The 19,641-nt window shown below is 50.9% G+C and overlaps 1 protein-coding gene across 2 annotated transcripts in view; it reads right to left on the bottom strand.

Annotated features, from left to right (window-relative positions):
- Positions 1–903: 903 nt before the first annotated feature.
- Positions 904–19,641, bottom strand: part of SLC6A13 (solute carrier family 6 member 13) — a 36,985-nt gene continuing 18,247 nt past the window's right edge. The window contains exons 3-14 of one of the 2 annotated variants that reach the window (XM_054577068.1): positions 19,125–19,265; positions 15,151–15,235; positions 14,339–14,471; positions 13,337–13,471; positions 7,237–7,340; positions 6,223–6,347; positions 4,288–4,400; positions 3,826–3,963; positions 2,987–3,089; positions 2,435–2,535; positions 1,334–1,504; positions 904–1,026 (exon numbers count right to left, since the gene is read on the bottom strand). In XM_054577068.1, the coding sequence (XP_054433043.1) occupies positions 904–1,026; positions 1,334–1,504; positions 2,435–2,535; positions 2,987–3,089; positions 3,826–3,963; positions 4,288–4,400; positions 6,223–6,347; positions 7,237–7,340; positions 13,337–13,471; positions 14,339–14,471; positions 15,151–15,235; positions 19,125–19,265 (1,472 nt within the window). The remainder of the gene's footprint in view (positions 1,027–1,333; positions 1,505–2,434; positions 2,536–2,986; positions 3,090–3,825; positions 3,964–4,287; positions 4,401–6,222; positions 6,348–7,236; positions 7,341–13,336; positions 13,472–14,338; positions 14,472–15,150; positions 15,236–19,124; positions 19,266–19,641) is intronic. The other variant, XM_054577069.1, reaches the window with a different exon arrangement.

Consider the following 19,641-nt stretch of genomic DNA (forward strand, 5'->3'; position numbering starts at 1 on the left):
CCAGGGTGGTCCTGAGGAAGCGGGGTCCCTCTGCTGGCTGAGCTAGGGTAGTGCCCGGCTCTGCCAGGGCTTTTTGTAACTGCTGCCTCTAGTCTGCAAAGTCAAGGCTGTCCCTCTCTTTATGCCCCTGGCACCAGGCCATGGTCAGGCCACACAGACACTGGCTTCACAGGCGGGGTCAGGCAAGGACATGGCAAGGGAAACATGGGCAGAAGCCCAACCACTCTTTCTACATCCTTCTTCTAGCGAGGGCTCGGGACTCATCCTTCGTTCTTCGCTCCATTACCTTTCTTGTCCCACAGAGGGAAAGAGGAGGTAAGGGACTCTAGTGGAAGCATGGACAGAAGTGTGACAGACCAGCCCCCCAAATCCGCTCCGAGTTTCTGGTGATGGAGGACCTCACCTGGACCCTATCACCCTTCTCCACATAGCAACTCCCTCTGCTCATGGTCCCCGAGAGCTCAATGAGGGAAGGAGACAGGGGTCTCCTACAGCCACAACTCTAAAGTGACAAAGGGGACAAGGCAGTAACGGGGAGGGGCAGGAACCAGGCAAAACTGCTAGCAGTCAGTGGGAAGAGCTTTATTTTAATGGAATGAAGGGTAAGAGGGCCCAGAAGCCAAACAGACCTCTCAGCCCACCCTCCAGCCCTCACCCATCTTCCTCAGCCCCGCTCAAAGGAGGCGCTGTGGGCACTGGCATTTCATACCCGCTCAGCCACCCCTGGGTCAGGGAAGTTGGAGTCGGAGGCACTCAGCTGAGAGTGTGGATTCCAGGACACCCCCTGTATCTTACCAACCCCAGGTGGGAGACAGAAAAAGCGCAGCGGAGCTGCATCTGCCCTCCCCTTGCGCAGCCGCCCCCACGGCCAGGCCCACAGGCACTGCCCAAGGGCCTGCCCTCCTAGCAGTGAGACTCCAGCTCTGTGAGCCTGAGAAGTGACGTCCTGGGTGTGGCAGGGGCAGAGGGTCCTGCTTGGCTCCGTTGGGCCTGTTCCTCAGCGGGACACACGAGTTGGCGAATTCTCTGGAAGGAGAGTAGAGGGGGCTGTCATGAGGTGGGGCTGAGGGGTCGGGGGGCGGGCAGGTGGGGTCGTCGCCCTAACCACCAATGTCTGCCTGTCTCCCCATGCACAATCATACCCTCTAGGTGCCGGTCCTTCAATCACAGCCTCTGTCTTGGAGGCATCCAGTCTCCGTCTGAGACTTTTCAGCGCTCGCTCTGTCCCTCCCTGACCCCACACCAGGCTCACTGCCCCCTGCGCACCCACTTCCACCCAGGCAGGCAGCCATCCACCATCACGCCCTAGGGTTCCTCCCCACTAACTCCCTACCTCTCTGAAGGAGCCCTTGAGGGTGCTGAGTTTGTAGAAGCCCCATGTGGGAATGCAGACCATGGAGGACAGAGCCAGGAGCCAGCCCAGGGCATCCCCCCACCAAGGGTACGTGTACTTCTTGTTGTAGGTCAGCGGGGTGTACTTGATTAGGGAGAAGAGGAAGGTGGCCTGAGGGTGAGAGCAGAAGAGACAGGGGCTGGGAAGCAGGGCCCTGTGCCCTCAGCGCCCCCTGGGGGAACTGGCAGAGATCACACTCAAAGCCCAGGATTTCTTCCAGGCTCATCTGGGCCAATCAGCCTCCAATCTCTGTCCACATTCTGCTCAAAATCCACATACCCCCAACAGGTGTTTCCAGGGCACCTACCCTGAGCACTTCTACCCATGGCTGGCTCCCAATTAAGATACAACAGTGTGCCTGCTGGCGCTTTCGGTTCTTTAAGCCTCCCTGCACCATTGGGTGAGGCCGCAAATACCTCAGTGGCAGAGATTAGACCTCATTTACAGCCTGCATATTGTAGGTGCTCGGGAGAACTGCTGACTCCAACGGAGAAGCCAGGGGAGGCAGCACAAGTGGCTCAAGGCTCAGGCTCTGGAGCCAAGTGGCCTGGGCTTGAATCTGAGCCCTCCGCCACTCTCTAGCTTGGGCAAAGTGCTATAAACCCCTTTGGCTTCAGTTTCATCTGTAAAATAAATATAGCGGTAACTTTTACTTTGTGGGGTCCTTGAGAGGATTAAATGGGTTAAACTGTATAAAGCACTTTGTAAAACAGTTGCTATCATTATTGCTGTAGTTATCAGTGTTGTTATGAGCAGCCCAATGCACTTGGTTGCCAGTCCTACCTGCAACATTAGACACGCATTGTGGTGTTAGTCAAATAGTCTGACAGCTCTGGACCTCAGTTTATCCTTCTGTGAAATGGAAAGGAAAAAATCTACCTTGCTGTCATTTTCTAGAATCCAACAGGAAGATGAATGAAAATCTAAATGACTTTCGATCCCCACACAGAAGTCCCTTCTCGGACTAACAGCCTCCCTGTCCTCCTGCCACCGCTCTCTCTCTATCCCTTCATCTGGCCTCCTCCCTGAAGGTTATCTTACTGTGCACACAGCCGGTGTGAGGAAGAGCCAACAATATTTGATAAGAGGCCAAGGCCTGTACCCAATCATATCTTCAATGTTGTCATAGAAGCGCCCGGCTCCTACCACACAGAGGAGGAAAGGGAGACAAAAGACATCCTTTAGCATCCAAAGTATCTGGGTGGGGCCCACACAGACCAATGAACAGAAGATATGGTTGCCTTTACAGGTTGCTGCTGGAGGAAAGCTCTTTCCTGGGATTCAGGGGCATAAATGCCAGCGGGCAGCAAAGGCAATAACTTTCTGATTATTAAGACTGTTATGGGTTGAAAGGTTTGGAAAGGACAGGCTACGGGACCACCTGCAGTGGTCTAGATGCAACCATGGCCAGGAGGCTGAGTAAGGCAGCCTCTGGAAGGCCCTCCCAATGGTAGCATTTTCGGATTCTTAAGATTTTTGAGGTCGGGTAGGGGAGAAGTCCCAAGAAGAGGTGAGTGTGAACAGTGGACGTCTCTCTTTTGTCTATCGGCCTTGGGATGGAGGTAAGCACTGGGGCCAGGCAGAGTCACTCACCATAGACCCAAGCCACACAGAGGGACTCAAAGATGGCAACAAACAGGAGGCACATGCCGCTGGCTGCGTAATAGTCAAAGAGCTGAAACACGTACATACCGCCCTGCCGAGGAGGAAATGAAAAACGAAACTTTATCCAGAGGAAATAGACACACTTAACCCCTTGCTGGACAGCTTCACACCCTCAGGGCATAGAACAGAGTTGGTGAGGATCACCGAAGACAGATATTGACGGAGAAGGTAGTTTGTAAGCTGTAAGGCACTAGGCAGATATGCAGCAATAATTATTTTTTATTGTTTCTGGATAGATGATAGATGGAATAAATGGTGACTATTAGATTGTCCCTGAGAACATTTAGAGATTGATACAGAAATCCAAGGCATAATATGCACTTTTTTTTTTGCCAAGATTGGGATAGGACTGTCATTGGTATTGTATTATTGAGACGACAAGCTCCATTTCTTTCCTTCCCCTTTGAGACATCACACAGAATATCACCCATCCCCAGGGCTTCCCTTCTCCCTTTGAAGTTTATCCCTGGAACTTGGCGCAGCTGCCTGATAAATTATGAGATCTTGCTGGAAAGGCAGTTTTTTTTCTGACCCAAGACCATCTTTCCATACCTCTTGGTTTAACATGGAGCCAAATTACCCCTCACCCATTCCCAGAAGTAGGTGGTCAATGCCCAAAGGCCAGAGGAGGGACTCGCCTATGTGGTGCTTCCTGCGGTTGGGAAAGGAGAGAGTCCCAGTGCCTGCTCCCCATGATGGGTGGCGGCTGTCCGCCTTTGCTCTGCCTCCTCACTCAGGCCCCACCTTCAAGCCCCCCAGATCCTCACCTCTGTGACCATGACCAGCCCAGCAAGGAAGGAGATGACAGACACTCCGAGAATGAGGACCTCCCTCCGGTTCTTCTTGCGGAACACCTGGGGGTACATGTCCACCAGCGCTGTCACCAGGCTCTCTACGCACACAAACTGAAGGAGAGGGCAAAAGAGTTGGAGGGAAGAGAGCTCCCAGAGTCAGCCCCGTCGGCTAGCCCTGGCCTGTTGCTCCTGGGCTCAGCCCTGCAGACTCCCTGTCTCAAGCACCCAGGGCGGTCCTTGCATGGTTACATCTGGACCCACCCTTCAGAGCTCCTCTCGGTTCCTGGAAGGGCATCCACGTCTGACATTCGCCAGGTTCCCAACAGTTTTAAGGCCCATCAGGGCATCAGCCTTAACCTCACACCCACTGCTCCCTCTCCCCCAGCCGCACACACCTTCTCATCTCTCAGCCTCCCAGGGGCCACCTCTTGATACCTGGCTATCCAGTCCCAGGAGGATGATCATGAAGAAGAAGCAGCAGGCCCAGAGGGTGGAGAAGGGCAGCATCACCACGGCCCGGGGGTAGGCAATGAAAGCCAGGCCAGGGCCTGCAGCGGAAAGCAGAGGAACGCAGCCCCGTGCCTGGCCTGGCCGCAGGCCACGAGCGGCCCCAGTGTGCGGCCAGGGAGCAGCTGCAGGCAGACACGCTCCACCCTAAGTTACTGTCACACCGCCATCCTCACCCAGGAGAAGCCACCCGAACCTCTGCCTGATCCCGAATTTCCAAGACACCACCCACAGTTTTCTCATTGGCAGGAATAGGGCCCTGAGGCTGTGTGTATGAAGGGCTATGGAAAACAGAAAGGGGCATATCGCCCACATTTCTATAAGTTCTACCCAAAAATCCTCCCATCTCACCCTCCAGATCTATTGCCCCAATCCAGATATTTTAAACTTAAAAAGAACTCAGGGGTCTTTGGGTGCTTTTGTGAAGCTGGACCAGGGCAAACTGAGGGAGTGGGAGGGCCCAACTGGGGCCACGAAGCTCCTCCATCAACTAAGGCCATCGCTGTGTGGCTCCTATAGACGGGATGGTTCCAAAGTAAGTACCACCAAGACCAGACTGTGCCTGGCGCCACCAGGTGGCCATCTCTGCCCTGGGGCCCTTTCTGTCTGTCACCCTACAACCCATGAACTGGCATTAATTTCAGAATACCACTGATACACAACCTCCCAAATAAATTGTTGTTCCTCTTAGCGGGCTTAAAATAGCAGGGACAGATTCACATGCCAGCACCTGGGTTCATCCATAGGAAGCTTCCTTTGGGGGGGGGGGGTGGGAGGGAAGTGTGATGTGTGACCTTTGACAGTCCTTTACCTCTTAAAGCCACACTCCCCACACCGGTGAGGTGGGGATGGAAAACCTGCTTCACAGTTTTCCGTCACACAGTACAGGCAGAACGCTTCGCACAGTACCTGGCATGTAGTAAGTGCTTGATAAAAGTAAAATAGTATCACTTTTAATGAGTCAGCGATGCTAGTTGCCCAGTGCTTGGCACTCTGCCATGATAAAAAATTGTCTCGCTACTGAGTACAAGTGGATGGTCTGCAAAAATAGGAGAAGAGCAAGAGAAACATCTACAGCTTTACCTAGGTAGGGGACCAGTCCTTGATTTTATTTAAAGGAAGCAACAACAAGCCTGCATGGCAGAAAAGCATTCACTTAAAAAAGGAAGAAACTCTATGAGCCAATATAAACTTATCTCTGAGATACATATTAAAGTGAACAAAACACCCTGACTGGTGTGGCTTAGGTTGGGTGTCATCTCGCAAACCGAAAGCTGCCAGTTCGATTCCATGTCAGGGCACATGCCTGGTTTGCAGGCCAGGTCCCCGGTTGAGGGCATGAGAGAAGCCACCAATCGATGTTTCTCTTGCACATCGATGTTTCTCTGCCTCTCATTCTCCCTCCCTTGCCCTCTCTCTCAAAATAAATAAATAAAACCCTTAAAGAAAAATAAAGTGAACAAGTCAAGGGACAGAACAGTGTATATAGTATATTATCAGTTGGTTTTTAAAAAGAGGGTAAGAAATAGAACTAGGTACCTATGCATGGATGAATGTGTATGTATACAGGGGGTGTGTGTTTTTCTCATATGGGCCTAAACTATTTCTGGAGGGATAAACATGAACCTGATAAGACGGGTGGCCTAAAGACATTGAGGTGGGAAGAAAAATGTTCACTAAATACCCACTCTCCATTTGAAACCAGAATTACTGTTTGTAAGTCCTCCCCCAGGGCCTTCTAGGAGGCATCCACTGAAAGGTGACTCACCACAGTGAAGGTGACAGTAGAAAGGCCCCTGGAAGCCTGTTGGCGAAGGTTCAAAGCTCACAGAATCCATGCCCTCAGGCCTCCCCAACACTCACCTGACTCAGCCACCTTGGAGATGGGCACCCCTTGCTCTTGGGACATGAAGCCCAGGATGGAGAAGATGGCAAACCCGGCCACAAAGCTGGTGCCGCTGTTGAGGAAGCAGAGGGCCATGCAGTCCCTGCGGGTGAGGTGGGGAGGCAGAAACAGTGGGGAGGCAGGTCAGAAAGGGCTGCAGCATCTCAGGCCTACAGGCCAGACCCAACAGCAACCGCAGGGGAGCCTGGGCCCTCCCAGCAGGTAGGTCAGGGGGCGCTGCCTGGCAGAATTAAGATGAGCATTCAGGGGTGGTTCTGCTCCCCTCACTCCATCAGCTCAGCCTTGGAATAAATCACGGTCGTCCTAAAAGAACGAGGCTCCAAGGCAGTGAAATACTAATCTAAAAATTACAAACGGCCACACAGCCTCCCTTCCCTGCCATATTGTCACCACACCTTTGGGACACCGTCACACTGACATAGTTTGGTGTGGCGTGCTAATGTCGAGGATGTAGGCCTGGATAATCCTAAGCCACCCATAATTCTTAGTTACCTAAATTTGATTCCAAAAGTCATGATATGATATTTTGGGCTAATATTAAAATTGGCTTAAGTTCTCTGATATGAACCTGGCAGGCCAAGGGAACTGTGCGGAGGGGACACCAGCTGGCAGAAGGAGAAGGAAAGTGCGGAAGGAGCCCATGTTTGCTGGAGCAAATGTGCAAAGCAAGTCCGGCTGAGGCCCTGTCGCATGACACGGCTACCTACTTCCCCGGCCTGCTGACACCCCTGAGCCCGATCTCCTCTGCGGTAGCCAGGGCCCGGGCTGGGCCCTGCTCCGCTTCCCCAGCTGTTTGTCTATGCTGCAGGGGGCCCCTTTCGGCAACTGGCAGCCCTGGAGTACTAGAGAGTGGGCTGAAGGGTGGGAGCGGGTATATCCATGAGCTGGTGCCCGATCCAAATCACCCCTGACCCAGCACGGCTGGAGGGACAGTAGAGAGAGGTCGGTTTGTGGCTCAGACCCCCGGTCACCTGTAGCAGTTGTTGTGGAACTTGTTGTAGCTGCTCAGGGCTGTCAGGCACCCTACACAGATGGCGAAGGAGAAGAAGATCTGGGTGCCTGCGTCCATCCACACCTGCACAGGGAAAAGGCAAGGAAACTGCACCCCAGAAGCCAGGGCACCTGGGTTCCGAGGGAGCACAAGGCCCATGGCTGAACCAGGCTCTGGTATGGGGCAGCAAGAACCCTGCCCTCAGCCTGGGCACACCCCGCACCCCCCTGCCACCCAGTGGGCCCTACTTCCTGGGCCCCTGAAGGCGTTGCTCAGTGCTAGGCATGCAGAGAAGACTAAAGGACCCACGGCGGAGGAGGGCGAGGAGTGGGAGGGTGCCCTAGAGCTAAGCCAGGCCTGGCCCCACGTTATCATGGCCATGAAGCCCGGATTCTGCCTCCACTCTCTCCTGGCCTGGGCTCTCCTGGTGGTGTGACCAGTTTGGAAGGAATCCAGAGACAGGATCTCTAGGGTTATTGGTCCTTATTGGTGCTATCATGGCATGCAGCTTTGCCCCTCGTGCCTCAAAAGCCTCTGAAAAACAGGAAGAGCAATCCTCTACTCACAGAAAGTCGAGAGGAGGAACAGAAATGCATCGGGAAAGTGCTTTGTACTCCTTGGGGGAGAAGAGCTCTCCAGCTAAACACAGGTTACAGTTGTTACTGTTATTATCTCAGCTGCCGACCCAGGCTGTGCATGTTATGATTTAGGTTTAACAGCTAGAATAACAGCCCAAAGAGAAAGAACATCAAGGCAAACAGGACTAGGCAACCCTGTAGATTGGCAGGAAGTGGGGTCCTGGGGCTACAGACCCTCCCCAGGCACCTCCTGCCTCTGGAGGATGAGCGCTCTCCAAGGGAGCACCGGGCTCCGGATGCAGCAGAAATCAGCAGCAGTTGCCCCAACAGCCCTGTGTTCCCCGTGTCTTGTCTGTTGCCTGGCTCTGCGTCAGTAGCTCCCACGTAGGTGCCCACTTTCCTTTCATTAATATCAGCCTCCCAATGCTCCTGACACACCAAAAGCCTCTGCTTCCTTCTCTCCAGAGCTCCTCGGCCCCTTACCTGTCTCTGCCTGCCTCCCTAACCATCGCCACTGCCCTCAGCCTCACTTGCCCTCCCCCATGTCACACTCACCCCACCAAGGTGCCATTTTACTCAGCATTAGAGTGGGTCTCAGGGACCGCTGGCAAGCTGACTACCTCAGAATCTCATTGGGTCCTCTACCAGCACCCTCAGTTGAGACACTGAATCTCTAGAGCTAAAGGAGAACCCAGAAATCTGCACCATGTTCAGAGCTTCCTGGGTGGTCCCACTGAATAGTCAGGTGCTGAAATCACCACCCGACGGCACCCCCCACCCCCACCCAGCTGCCGCACCTGGCATCAGAGACCCACCCGGGCACTCGCTCCTCCTGTTGTATTCCCATTCCTGCAGGAAGGGGAAGAGAGCAGGGACAGGTGGTGAAAAAAGAGGGGGAGAATGTCTCTAGCCTCCTGTCCCTTCTGCTCACTGTGACTTTCATCCCCAAGGAATTCTGTGAGGCAGAAGCTGCCACCAAGGAAAAGGGCAGACCCGGAAGGGGCCAGCCGGCGAGAAATAGCACGCAGAGTGGAAACACCTAGGGACTTTTATTAACTTGAGGGAAATTATAATAGGAAAGGAAGGGGTCATCAGGACTTATTTCCAAAGGAAAGGAGGATAGGGTAGGAATGAAAAGAAAGAACCTGCAGACAAGAATGGGGGTGTTTACAAAACTCAGTGTGATGCCACAAAAAGTTTGAGGAAATGTTTTAAGTCACTTTTTCCTCTAAAACTTCGCCCCAGATACTACTGTAAGGGTGGTCCTCTCAGGAAAGCTCATTGACCTCTGGTCTGAAGTTCACTCTGTTCTGTTTCCTTCCCGCTCACTCAGTGGGTTATAAGCAGCTCTGAGCTTGCACAGCATGGATTTGTTCCAGGGTCAGAGATGAGGGTCTGGGCGCGATGCTTATCTGCCTGGGGGCTCACTTCGTCATGAGATTAGGTGAACTTTCCCAAGCCCAGGATGTTTGCTCTGTGTGCCTGTCAGCGCACAGGGTGCAGCTGGACCCCGACGCCCACATGCTGGCAGAGGGGCACAAATCCTGTGATTATAAAGTTCTGTAAACTTGGGCTTGCAAAGAAAAATTGTGATTTGGCAGTTTCCCTCACCCTGAGGGGGCCACACTGAGACCGAGTTGGGAGGAGAGGTGAATGAGAACAGAGAAAAATGCAGCAGGGAGCTGAGAGTTCAGAGTGCGAGGATCAGGACGCCTCTGACTAAGGCCCCCTCACTGGGAGCTTGGCAAGGCCCAGCTCTCGGCACAGCTGCTGCCTGACAAGCCTGCTGGGATCGGGGGGCGGGGGGGGGGGCGGGAGGGGGTCAGGAGAAGGGCTGAAGGAACCAGCAGCGCAAGCTGTCCTGTTCCCACCACAGGAGCCCCGCTCCCTGCCCGTGCCAGGAGCCCCGGTTTCTGGAATGAAGCTCCAACATGTCTTTGGCTGAGGCATAAGACGAATCAACAATAAAACAAGTGTGAAAAACACCTGATGGAATGCGGACAAAAAATAATTCTCTGGGGGTACAGAGCTCTAGAAGGTCCAGGAAAGACATTTTCAGCTTTCAAATTTCTGGAGTCCAACCCTAGAGATTATTATATTTACTGTTTTTAGGAAGCCATAGTGTGTAATGGAAAAAGCAGGGACTTTGGAGTCAAAATGAACTGGGTTCCATGACTAACTCTTAATTACTAGCTGTGTGATCTGAGGCAAGTCAGTCCCTTAACCTCTCTGAGCCTTACTTTTCTCTCAAGAAAATGGATATAAGAATAAATAAAATAATGTACATAAAATGCCTTACACATAAATATTAGTTCCCTATCCCACCTTCTAGAATAATTTTTAAAACAGCCTTTAAAACTCTCAAATAATTCATATTCTTTGGAAAATGAATATCATGGTGATTAAGACAGCAGAGTCTAGAAGACTACTTGGGATGAAACCCAAACTCCCCCACACGCTAGTTTTGTGGTTTGGGGCAAATTTCTTCAGTTGTCTCAGCTTCAGTTTCTTCATCTGTAAAATGAGGCTAACCCCTAATTCCCAGGGTTAGTGGGAGGATCACACTGTGTCACGCACTGAGTAGAGTGCCTGGCAAATGATAAACCCATGATCAATGTGTCAGCTATTGCTGCTGTTTGTCTCTGGGTTATTTTAAAAAAGCAACCCACCTTTCAGTGCTGATCACTCCCCACGGATTTCAGTGTACAGTTATCAAAACAGAAAAACTCATTCTAATCGATGGTGCCAACCTCCTCCCTAAATAAATCCTTCATTAGAATAGCTTAGCATAGAGATTTAAAAAGTTCCACAAAGGCTCTTTGCACACCCCCTCACCCCCCCCCCCCCCCACCCCAGCCCTGCCCTCATCAATCTCCCAAAGCGCAGCAGGATGGACAAAAGGAAACACGCAAGTGTCTAAACAAAACCCACACTGCACGAGGGGGTCCTGAGCCTCCTGTGGCCATTACCCATGTGAAAGAGACAGCCCCGGGGAGCACCAGCGCAGAAAGCAAGCCTCCTGGCACAGAGAAAGCCTGGCAGAAGGAGAAGAGGAAACCAGATAACCCAGCCTGTCCTTGCCAGGCTCCTTACTCCCACACTGAGTGCTTGCCAGAGAGATGTCTTTGGTCTTTGTGTTGGCTGGCAGGAATTTTGCACCATTCTTAAGGGCCAGGCAGACGCCAGTTGGAATTATCACACCTCCTGGGGAGAGCCAACTACATCGATTAGTGCTCTGGCCCGGGCAGCCCCCTCGCAGGGGTTGCTCTGCTCGCAAGCAGCAACGGTCTCGCTTCAGCATGGGACCAGGACCAGGCAGCTAGTGAGGCAGGCGGCTCGAAAGCTCAGGACAAAGCCTGGCTCTTGAAACATCAGCCTCCATCAGCCTCAGAGGACTTGGAAGACATATATCCTCTGCACAGCCTACAGCTTGGCTGGGGTTCGAAGGTCGATATCCCGGAGAGTAGATTTAAAAGGGGTCTTATCCCATACAGTAATCCAGACATAGAATTGTGGCCTTATTAACTCTCACAGTTGAAAGCCCCCTCTGGTTCACCTTCTTTATATTTGCTGGAAGATATATATAGAAATGGGGACTTTGCCTTCAAAGTGTGTGGAATTTTCATCGTTGAGACCTAGCTTCCAGGTGCAGGTGGGAGGGTGTAAAATTCTTTAAGCTCTCTTGGCCTTAATTTCCTTATCCACAACATAAGGATACCTCATTGATCTGCTGTGAGGATCAGCTGAGATAACACATGTAAAACCTATTAATGCCAGGGACACTGTCAGCACTCACTAGCTGTTAGCAGCTATAAATCGCTGATCAGGACAAACAAGGCATTGATCACAGAGGCCATAAATCAGTTCCAGAAATACTGGACCTTCTCTCCTTCTTCTCTCAGCCTACCTGCTTGTCTCCTGGCCTGAACGTGCCTGCCCCCCGCCCGCCCCGCCCTTTCCCAGCCTGATGCCAATCAAAGGGAGGCTTTGCGGCTTAGCCACATGCGGGTTCGCACCTCTGCTGCTCCAGAACCACGATGCTCCCTCTTGCACAGGGCATCCAAGCCAAACTCCGCCCCTGTCCTTCAAAGCCTTCCCTCAACCCTGCTGCCCCACAACCTCCTGCTTGCCACCTACTCTCCATCACCACTCTTTGGTTCCAGATAAGCCAAAGGGTTTATGATTCGCAAAATAAAAATACCCTTTGTTTGGCCTGCCACTTGCTGTGTGACCTTGGGCCTTGTCTGCTCCCCTGTGCGATGAGGAGTTTGCACTGGATGGCCTCTGGAGCCCTTTTAACTCAAATGGCTGTGGCTCTACAGTTTGACACCAAAGCCTGACTACAACCCTGTGCCCCGCCTGGAGGTGACGCAGCAGCCATCTGTCTCGCTGTTATGTCTAAGCAATTGGAGAGGAGAAGGATAAGCTCATGTCCCACCAGAAGATCATGGAGAAATACCCAGGACACTAGGCTACTTGGCTCCATGAGGATGTTTCAGACTACAGGAGCCCTGGCAGCCCTGGTAGAATCTCAGGGTGGGAGACTCAGAGTAATTGAGCTTCTAAATCACCCCAAATTCTGCACAAAGGGGAGCCATTGCCTCTGCTGAGTCCTGGCCATAGGGGGACTGAGGAAGTGCCACTCTCTTTACTTTTGCTCCCACTCAGCAATTTCAGTGACTGTGCTGGTACCTTATTATTTAAAATGTTTGCCCAGCCATTCATCTGTTTATCTTCTCTGTCCTGGGCACTTCCAGCCCTCAGTCTCCTCGGGTCCCTTGGTGTAGACAGAGAAGAGCCTTCTCCACCACAAAGGGAGGCAGAGGAAGGGCATGAAGCTGGGTGACACATCTTAGGGGCTCTGTGGGGAGCTGAGCCACACTCTCCAGCCCTCGATGCCTCCTAACTTTGCCAACTTTCAAAATGGCTGCCAAACAGGAGAGGATAAGAAACCCATCAGAGGCAGTGGCTTCTCCTCTCAAGCCCTGCTTTGCAAGCCCTTCCAGTCAGCAAGCAGCACTGCCAGCTCCCTGACAGGGCCCCCAGAAGCTCGCTGAGGGGAGGGAAGAGGCTGGGGCCTCTGCACAACTGGCAGGAAATTCGACCCAGCCCTGCCAGCACTGGGCCTAGGAATGGGCCTTCTGACAGAGGGGGGACTGAGGCAGGGCTGGTGGGAGGTTAAGAAAGAGAGGGGAAGCGAGGTGTGAAATAAGATTGCCAAGGGAAAAAATGCAAAAAGGGGATGGGTAGATATGGGGAAAGGGTCCAGCCCCTGAATAAAATCTGTTAGTGATGAATTTGCTGCCCCTGAGAAATATTACTAGGCCTCAGGGCCCTCTGGCTTTCCTGGCAGCTATGAGCCAAGGGGGGGACTGCAAACAGCGGCTAACAGATGTCTGAGACCCTCCCCATCCACCGCAGGGATGGCCCAAGGGCGCAGGGAAGGTCTGTAGCCCAAGCACCTCCAGAGCCACGTGACAGCCCTTGTCTGTGGCTTCTTACCTGGGGATCCCACAGGCGGGTGAGGTTTGGATACAGGTAAAACTGAATCCCTTGGGCGGCCCCAGGCAGTGTCACCCCTCGAATCAACAGGACCACCAGCATGAGGTAAGGGAATGTGGCTGTGAAGTACACCACCTGGCCAAGGGGCAGATGAGAGAAAAGAGACTCATGAGCAAGGAGGGAGGGGGCCGGAGACCCAGCAGTGAGGCAGGGCCAGGAGCTCCCACCTGCAGGAGAGACCCCAGGAGTTTCTCACCTGCTCCTGCCCCCTCACCCCAGCAGCTGTGCAGCACCACCTCCCCTGTGCTGGGAGCCCACAGCCTCTCCGCTCCCTACTCCCTCCAGCCTCAAGCACTCCCCCTGCCCCGACGCAGAGCCAGTAAGTATTTGACAAGTGACTGAATGAACTTAGACTAATAGCTATGCTTGGAATTATGGCAAGGGTTGTCAGGTATGAAAAGATCTGCAACACATGATCGCTATCCCCACAGAGCTTACAAGCTCAGTGCAACCAGGCAGCCAGATTAGAAAGGAAGCCTTGGCAGAGGTCTCCAGGACGAGAGTCCAGAAGAACTCAGAATGCCCTCTTAACACCTCATACACTCGAGGCAAGGGTCCTCCCAACTTCTTGGATTGACTAAGAATCATTTTGAGACTAATGGTCTTAATGGCATTTTTTTTTCCCCCCAAAGAAATGTTGAACAAACTAGGAAGCTATGAACTCTGTTCATTTTGCAATGTGCCCACATATGTGGTATATTCCAAGAGCAAATTCCTCTAGAAGTGTCCTTTCTCTCTCTCTCTCTCTCTTCCTTTTACTTTCCCCCAAAGACCAGAAGAATTTGGGATTGAACCCAGAAGAGGCACAGAGTCAAGGAAATCTCCATGGGGTCATTCCCTCCCACTGGCCAGGGCACAATTTAGGGAACTGCCAGGGGACCGAACACCCAGTGAAGGCAGGGAGTCCCGGGATGAAAGGGCCAGGGACTCTCCGGCATGAACCTTGCCCGTGGACTTGACCCCTTTCCAGATGCAGAAGTAGCAGATGACCCAGGCAAGCAAGAGGCACACGGCCAGCTCCCAGCGCAGGGCTCCCAGGTGCTGGATGCCATCAGAGATCTTCAGGACTCGCCTCCTGGGGAGAGAAAGTAAAACGGGCTCCACTCTCGCTGCCGGCCTCCATTTCGCAGCCCACGCGGCTCAGGCAGCAGAGCCCTGCCTCCAGGCTCTTGTCCAACGGCTTGTCCACTCTTTTTGTCCAAACCCATGAGGCTCTCCTTTGCCCAGAGACAGGGTAGAGATAAAGGGAGGCAAATATAAACTGTTCCCAAGTAAGTTTGCTCTGGGAGGCTGAGTACCAATTTAACCTAGAGAAGGAGGTGCGAACACATATTTTCTCAACCAGGGTATTAGGATATTTTGATATTAGGAATCATGCCCTAGGTGAGTAGCAGTATTAGAGAGAGGGGAAGATAAGAGACAATGTCCGTGCAGCTGAAGAGAGGAGAGTGGTTAGGAGTGTGAACACACACGTGTGTGTGTGTGTGTATGTATGTACTGTCTAACATGGGGGCAGGCATGTGGGCGAGGAAAGGCAGGAGAGCTGCCAAATTCTCATCTCTGAAATCAGTCGTGCATTAACCACGAATACAGGCACAACAGAAAAAAGCCACTTCAGTGACAGGGCCCCCAAAGAAGGCAACAGAAATTCTTCCCTTGTTATCCATTTAGAGTCACCACTGCACGAACCCACCCGTGCACCCTTCCTTCAAGCACACAGCCCACAATGGAATAAAAAAAAGGGCCTCACTTACTCCCAGAACTCAATGACAGGAGAGGTGGCATTCTCAGAGGTCATATTCAGGGAGCCATTGATCCTCTGGAACTCCACACAGTGTTCTACCCATGGGTCCCAGGGAAGGAAGCAAAAGAAAAATTGTTAGCCAGTACTTGGTGTGAAATTTCAGGAGGATGGAAGTAAGGTGTCTGGAAGGAACCGGGCTGAAGGTATCTATGCAAAACCTTAAGCATACAGCCTCAGCAAATCTATGTCACCCTCTCCCATAGGCTTTTATTCATCAGTTTTTGAATGTTTGAGGTCATATTCTTATTAAAGCATGATCAGATGGCATCAGGATTTTTAAGCCATCTGCTTAAAGTATACAAATATCTCCAGGTAACTGTTGTGTATAAAGTCACCACCTTTGAGGAATAGTAAGAAACCTTCCAGGAAAGTGATGTGGCCAAGTTGCTAAAGCGCAGAGGGACAGGTGCAGGAAAGCTCTGCCTGACGTCCTGGCCCTCCAGTTATTCCCTGTGTGTCCCTCCAGACCTCATACCCCTCCTGTCTAAAACGGAGAGAATATCCATTTGTAGGACTGATAGGGGATTAAAGGAAAACACTTCTGTAAAGTACTCAATAAACAGTGGCTCTTAGTTGCTTGTATATGACTTTGGAGTTTCACAAAGAGTGTTCACAGTGTTTTTCACATTTTATTAGTGAAATACTCTTCAAAAATATTAAGACAGCCCTGGCTGGTGTGGCTCAGTGGATTGAGTGCAGGCCTGCGAACCAAAGGGTCACTTGTTCAATCCTCAGTCAGGGCACATGCCTGGGTTGTGGGCCAGGTCCCCAGTGGTGGGGTATGTGAGAGGGAACTACACATTGACGTTTTTCTCCTTCCCTTCCCCTCTCTAAAAATAAATAAATAAAGTCTTAAATTTGTTTTTTTTAAATTAAGACAGTGTTTTCCCTATTGTATACATGGAGAAAGTGTGTCTGCTTAGAAATGGCCGCTTAGCTTATAAGTGACAAAGCAAGGGCTAGAATCCAGCCCAGTGAGTTGTGTATATGTTCTATCTTCAAAATATGTAGAATCTGATTTTTCTCATTTTCACCACCACCACCCTGGTGCATGTTGCCATCACCTCCTGCCTCCCCAGCTGCCTTCCGGTCACTACTCTTGCCTCCCTGGCCAGCTCTCCATGTAGCAGTCAGAGTGGTATTGTTAAAATTTAAGTCACATTTTATGTCACATCCCAGTGAAAAACTCTCCAATGCGTTTCCTATCTCACGAAGACAGAAAAAGCCAAAACCCCTACAATCACCTCCAAGGCCCTACTCACCTCTGGCCTCACCTCCCACTGCTCCTTACCTGCTCCAGTTACATGGACCCCTTGCTGTTCCCTGGGTGCTAAAGGCTCTGGTACCCCAGGGCCATAGTGTCTATCTCCTGGTATTTCAGCAGCTCCCTTCCCACCCTCCTTTACATCATTACTCATGTCATCTTCTCAGCAAAGCCTTTGCTCATGACCCATTTAAAATTCCACCCCCCAGCCCTGGCTGGTGTGACTCAGTGGATGGAGTGCCAGCCTGTGAACCAAAGGGTCACCAGTTCAGCTCCCAGTCAGGGCACATGCCTAGGTTGCTAAGAACCTAGCCAGCAAAGCAGGCATGTGCCTGGTGAAGGGCGCTTGAGAGGCAACCACACATTGATGTTTCTCTCTCTCTCTCTCTTTCGCCCTCCCTTCTCCTCTCTCTAAAAATAAAATAAATAAATCTTTTTAAAAAAAATTACACCCCCCAAAACTCCCAAAACCTCCTCCCTGTTTTATTTTTCCCCACAACGCTTCTTCTAACATGACACCTGTTACTCACTTATTTGTGTTTTGGTCTGTCTCCTGTCACTAGAATGACAACACCATGCAGGCAGGGACCTTCGTTTTTGTACCTTAGCACATCCCAGGTTCTTAGAACAGAGCCCGGCGTAGTTGGAGCTCAACAGTATCTGTCGAATGACAATGACAATTGAGCACTCTTTTCACAAGACATGGCACTTTCCTTGAAGCTTCAATGCACCAAGAAAAGTGCTACATCTTGACGGGACAGGGTGTCCTAAGGAATTCAAGATGCTAGGCTCAGAGTAAAACCAGACTCACTAGGAGAAATGTCCAAAATGTCACAAAACAAAACACTTGGGTATTGCATTTGCCTCAGAATTGTCTCAGAGATAACCCCTCTCCAATCAACCCAGAGTCAGGCCTAAAGCACAAGTCCTAGGCCACCGAACACTCACACGTTTTGCAAGAGGAACTCCACTGAGATCTGATAAAATCACGGTCTGACAAGCTGGTTGTCAGGTGTGATTTCAGTGCCCATAGATGGAAGGAAGGGAGGGAAAAAGAAAAGGAAGGAAAGGAGGAATAAAGGGAGGGAGGGAGGAAAAAATAGATCATATAAAGAAAATATTAGAATATAACATATATTTAAAACTTGATTCATCCAACAAATATTTTTGAGTGCTTATGATGTAGCCAGCACTGTGCTAGGCACAAAGGCTATAGAGATAAAGACATCTTTTCTGCCTTCAAGCTCTTGCTGATATGTGGGAAAACCAGACCGACAGACAAAAAGCATGTAGGAGCCACAGCAGTACCAGGGGTCAGCGCAGGTTTTACCAAGAACCCAATGGACCTTGGGGCAGCAGGGGAAGTACCTCTAAGATTTGAATTTCATTTGAAAAACAGTGGCATGGAACCCTGGCTGGTGTGGCTCAGTGGATTAACTGCCGGCCTGCGAACCAAGGGCTCTCCAGTTCAATTCCCAGTAGGGGCACGTGCCTGGGTTGCAGGCCAGGTCCCCAGTAGGGGGCACGCGAGAGGTATCTGCACATTGATATTTTTCTCCCCCTCTCTCCCTCCCTTCCTCTCGCTCTAAAAATAAATAAATACAATCTTTAAAAAAAGAGAAAAAATGGTGGCATGGGGATGGTAGCGGAGATCAGCCTGGGAATGTGTGTGTAGAAAGGGAGCAGAAAGTTTGAGGACAAGAGGCACCTTGAATATGACGCGATCCATTGCTGAAATGTGCCTCCCTGGCCAGGAAAAGGTTCAAACTCCAGTTCAGAACTGAGTAACTTATCTGAACAAGAAACATTAATCCTGGCATAGGTAGGGCCTCACTGACAGGCCTTGAAAGGTATGTGGCTGTGAGTGCAAGATGCGGTGCTGACACCCAAACAGGACGTGTGTCCAGGATGCTCTTCATCTGCGCTGTCCAAGGGTGGCCACCAGCCACATGTGGCTCTTCGTGTTTAAATTAATTAAAATAAATAAAAATTTAAAAAACTCAGTTCTTCACATGCACTAGCCACATTTCAAGTGCTCTATAACCACACGTTGGCTCCTGTTTCAGAGAGTACAGCATCTCAGAAAGTTCTTTTGGATACCACTACCCCAGGTATTTTTAAGTTTTTGTTACTTCAGTTTGTTAGAGTCAGCAGATCTATTGCCACAGGTGGCTCCTGTAGTTCTACAGGCACAAGAGAAAATTAATTGTTCTTACAAATTATATCGATGACGTACAAGACAGCTTATTTCCTGGCTAAATTCAGATGAGTTGTGAGTTGCAAAGACCCAAAATAGTATCAGACAGAAAGCATGAGAAACAAAAATGAACAAACAGTATATACATAATCTAGCACACTAACAATATTTCAAACTGGGATAAATAAATAGCTAAACTACATAAACAGTTCTATCTATATAATACATGAATTCATAATACATGTATTGAATACATTTTTAAAAAATTCTTTGACATTTTGCCTGTGATGCTGGCGAAATCTCACTCTCATCTTTCGTGTAGTATCTCCATGATTCACTTGGCAGATTTCTAGTGGGCCCTACATTATGACTGGGAAGTTGGGTGCCTGGGATATTGGAACCATTGTAACCCTGGCTCATGTGGCAGAGCAGCAGGAGGAAACAAACTCAAAAGTGACCTCACCTGTATTCCACTCGTGGCAGCAGCTTCCCCAGGGGAGGTCGATGGTGAAGCTGCTGAAGAGGTAGAAGAGGGCCCAGGCCAGGACAATGATGTAGTAGGTGTTGAGGAGCATGAGGATCACCTGCGAGGCATAGCCGATGCCTGCAGGGGCACAGAGCAGAATTGAGCTAGGGACAATAGACAGACTGCGCAGCACACACTCCCCCTGCCCCTGCTTCGGAGCGGGTCTGTGTTCCACAGTCCGTGCCCTAAAACAAGAAGTGCGGGAGCCTGGGCGCCTGCTCTCTCCCCTCCCTCCCCAGCAGGCAGGAGTGTGCGTGCTCCCTCAGCCTTTTACAAATCATATAACTCAATAAATTTTAAACTTGTCTTCATATTAAAATTACCTGGGGGATATTTTTAAAATTCCAGAGCCTGTACCATACCCTAGACCAATTAAATATCAATCTGAGGGTATGGTACAGACCTCAGGATGTTTTGAAGGTCCCCAGGTGGTCCCAATATCAGACAAGTTTGG

Source organism: Pteronotus mesoamericanus, unplaced genomic scaffold (genome assembly GCF_021234165.1).
Source record: "Pteronotus mesoamericanus isolate MK-2021 breed Mesoamerican mustached bat unplaced genomic scaffold, CSHL_Meso_final contig_41, whole genome shotgun sequence".
Classification (NCBI taxonomy): Eukaryota; Metazoa; Chordata; class Mammalia; order Chiroptera; family Mormoopidae; genus Pteronotus; species Pteronotus mesoamericanus.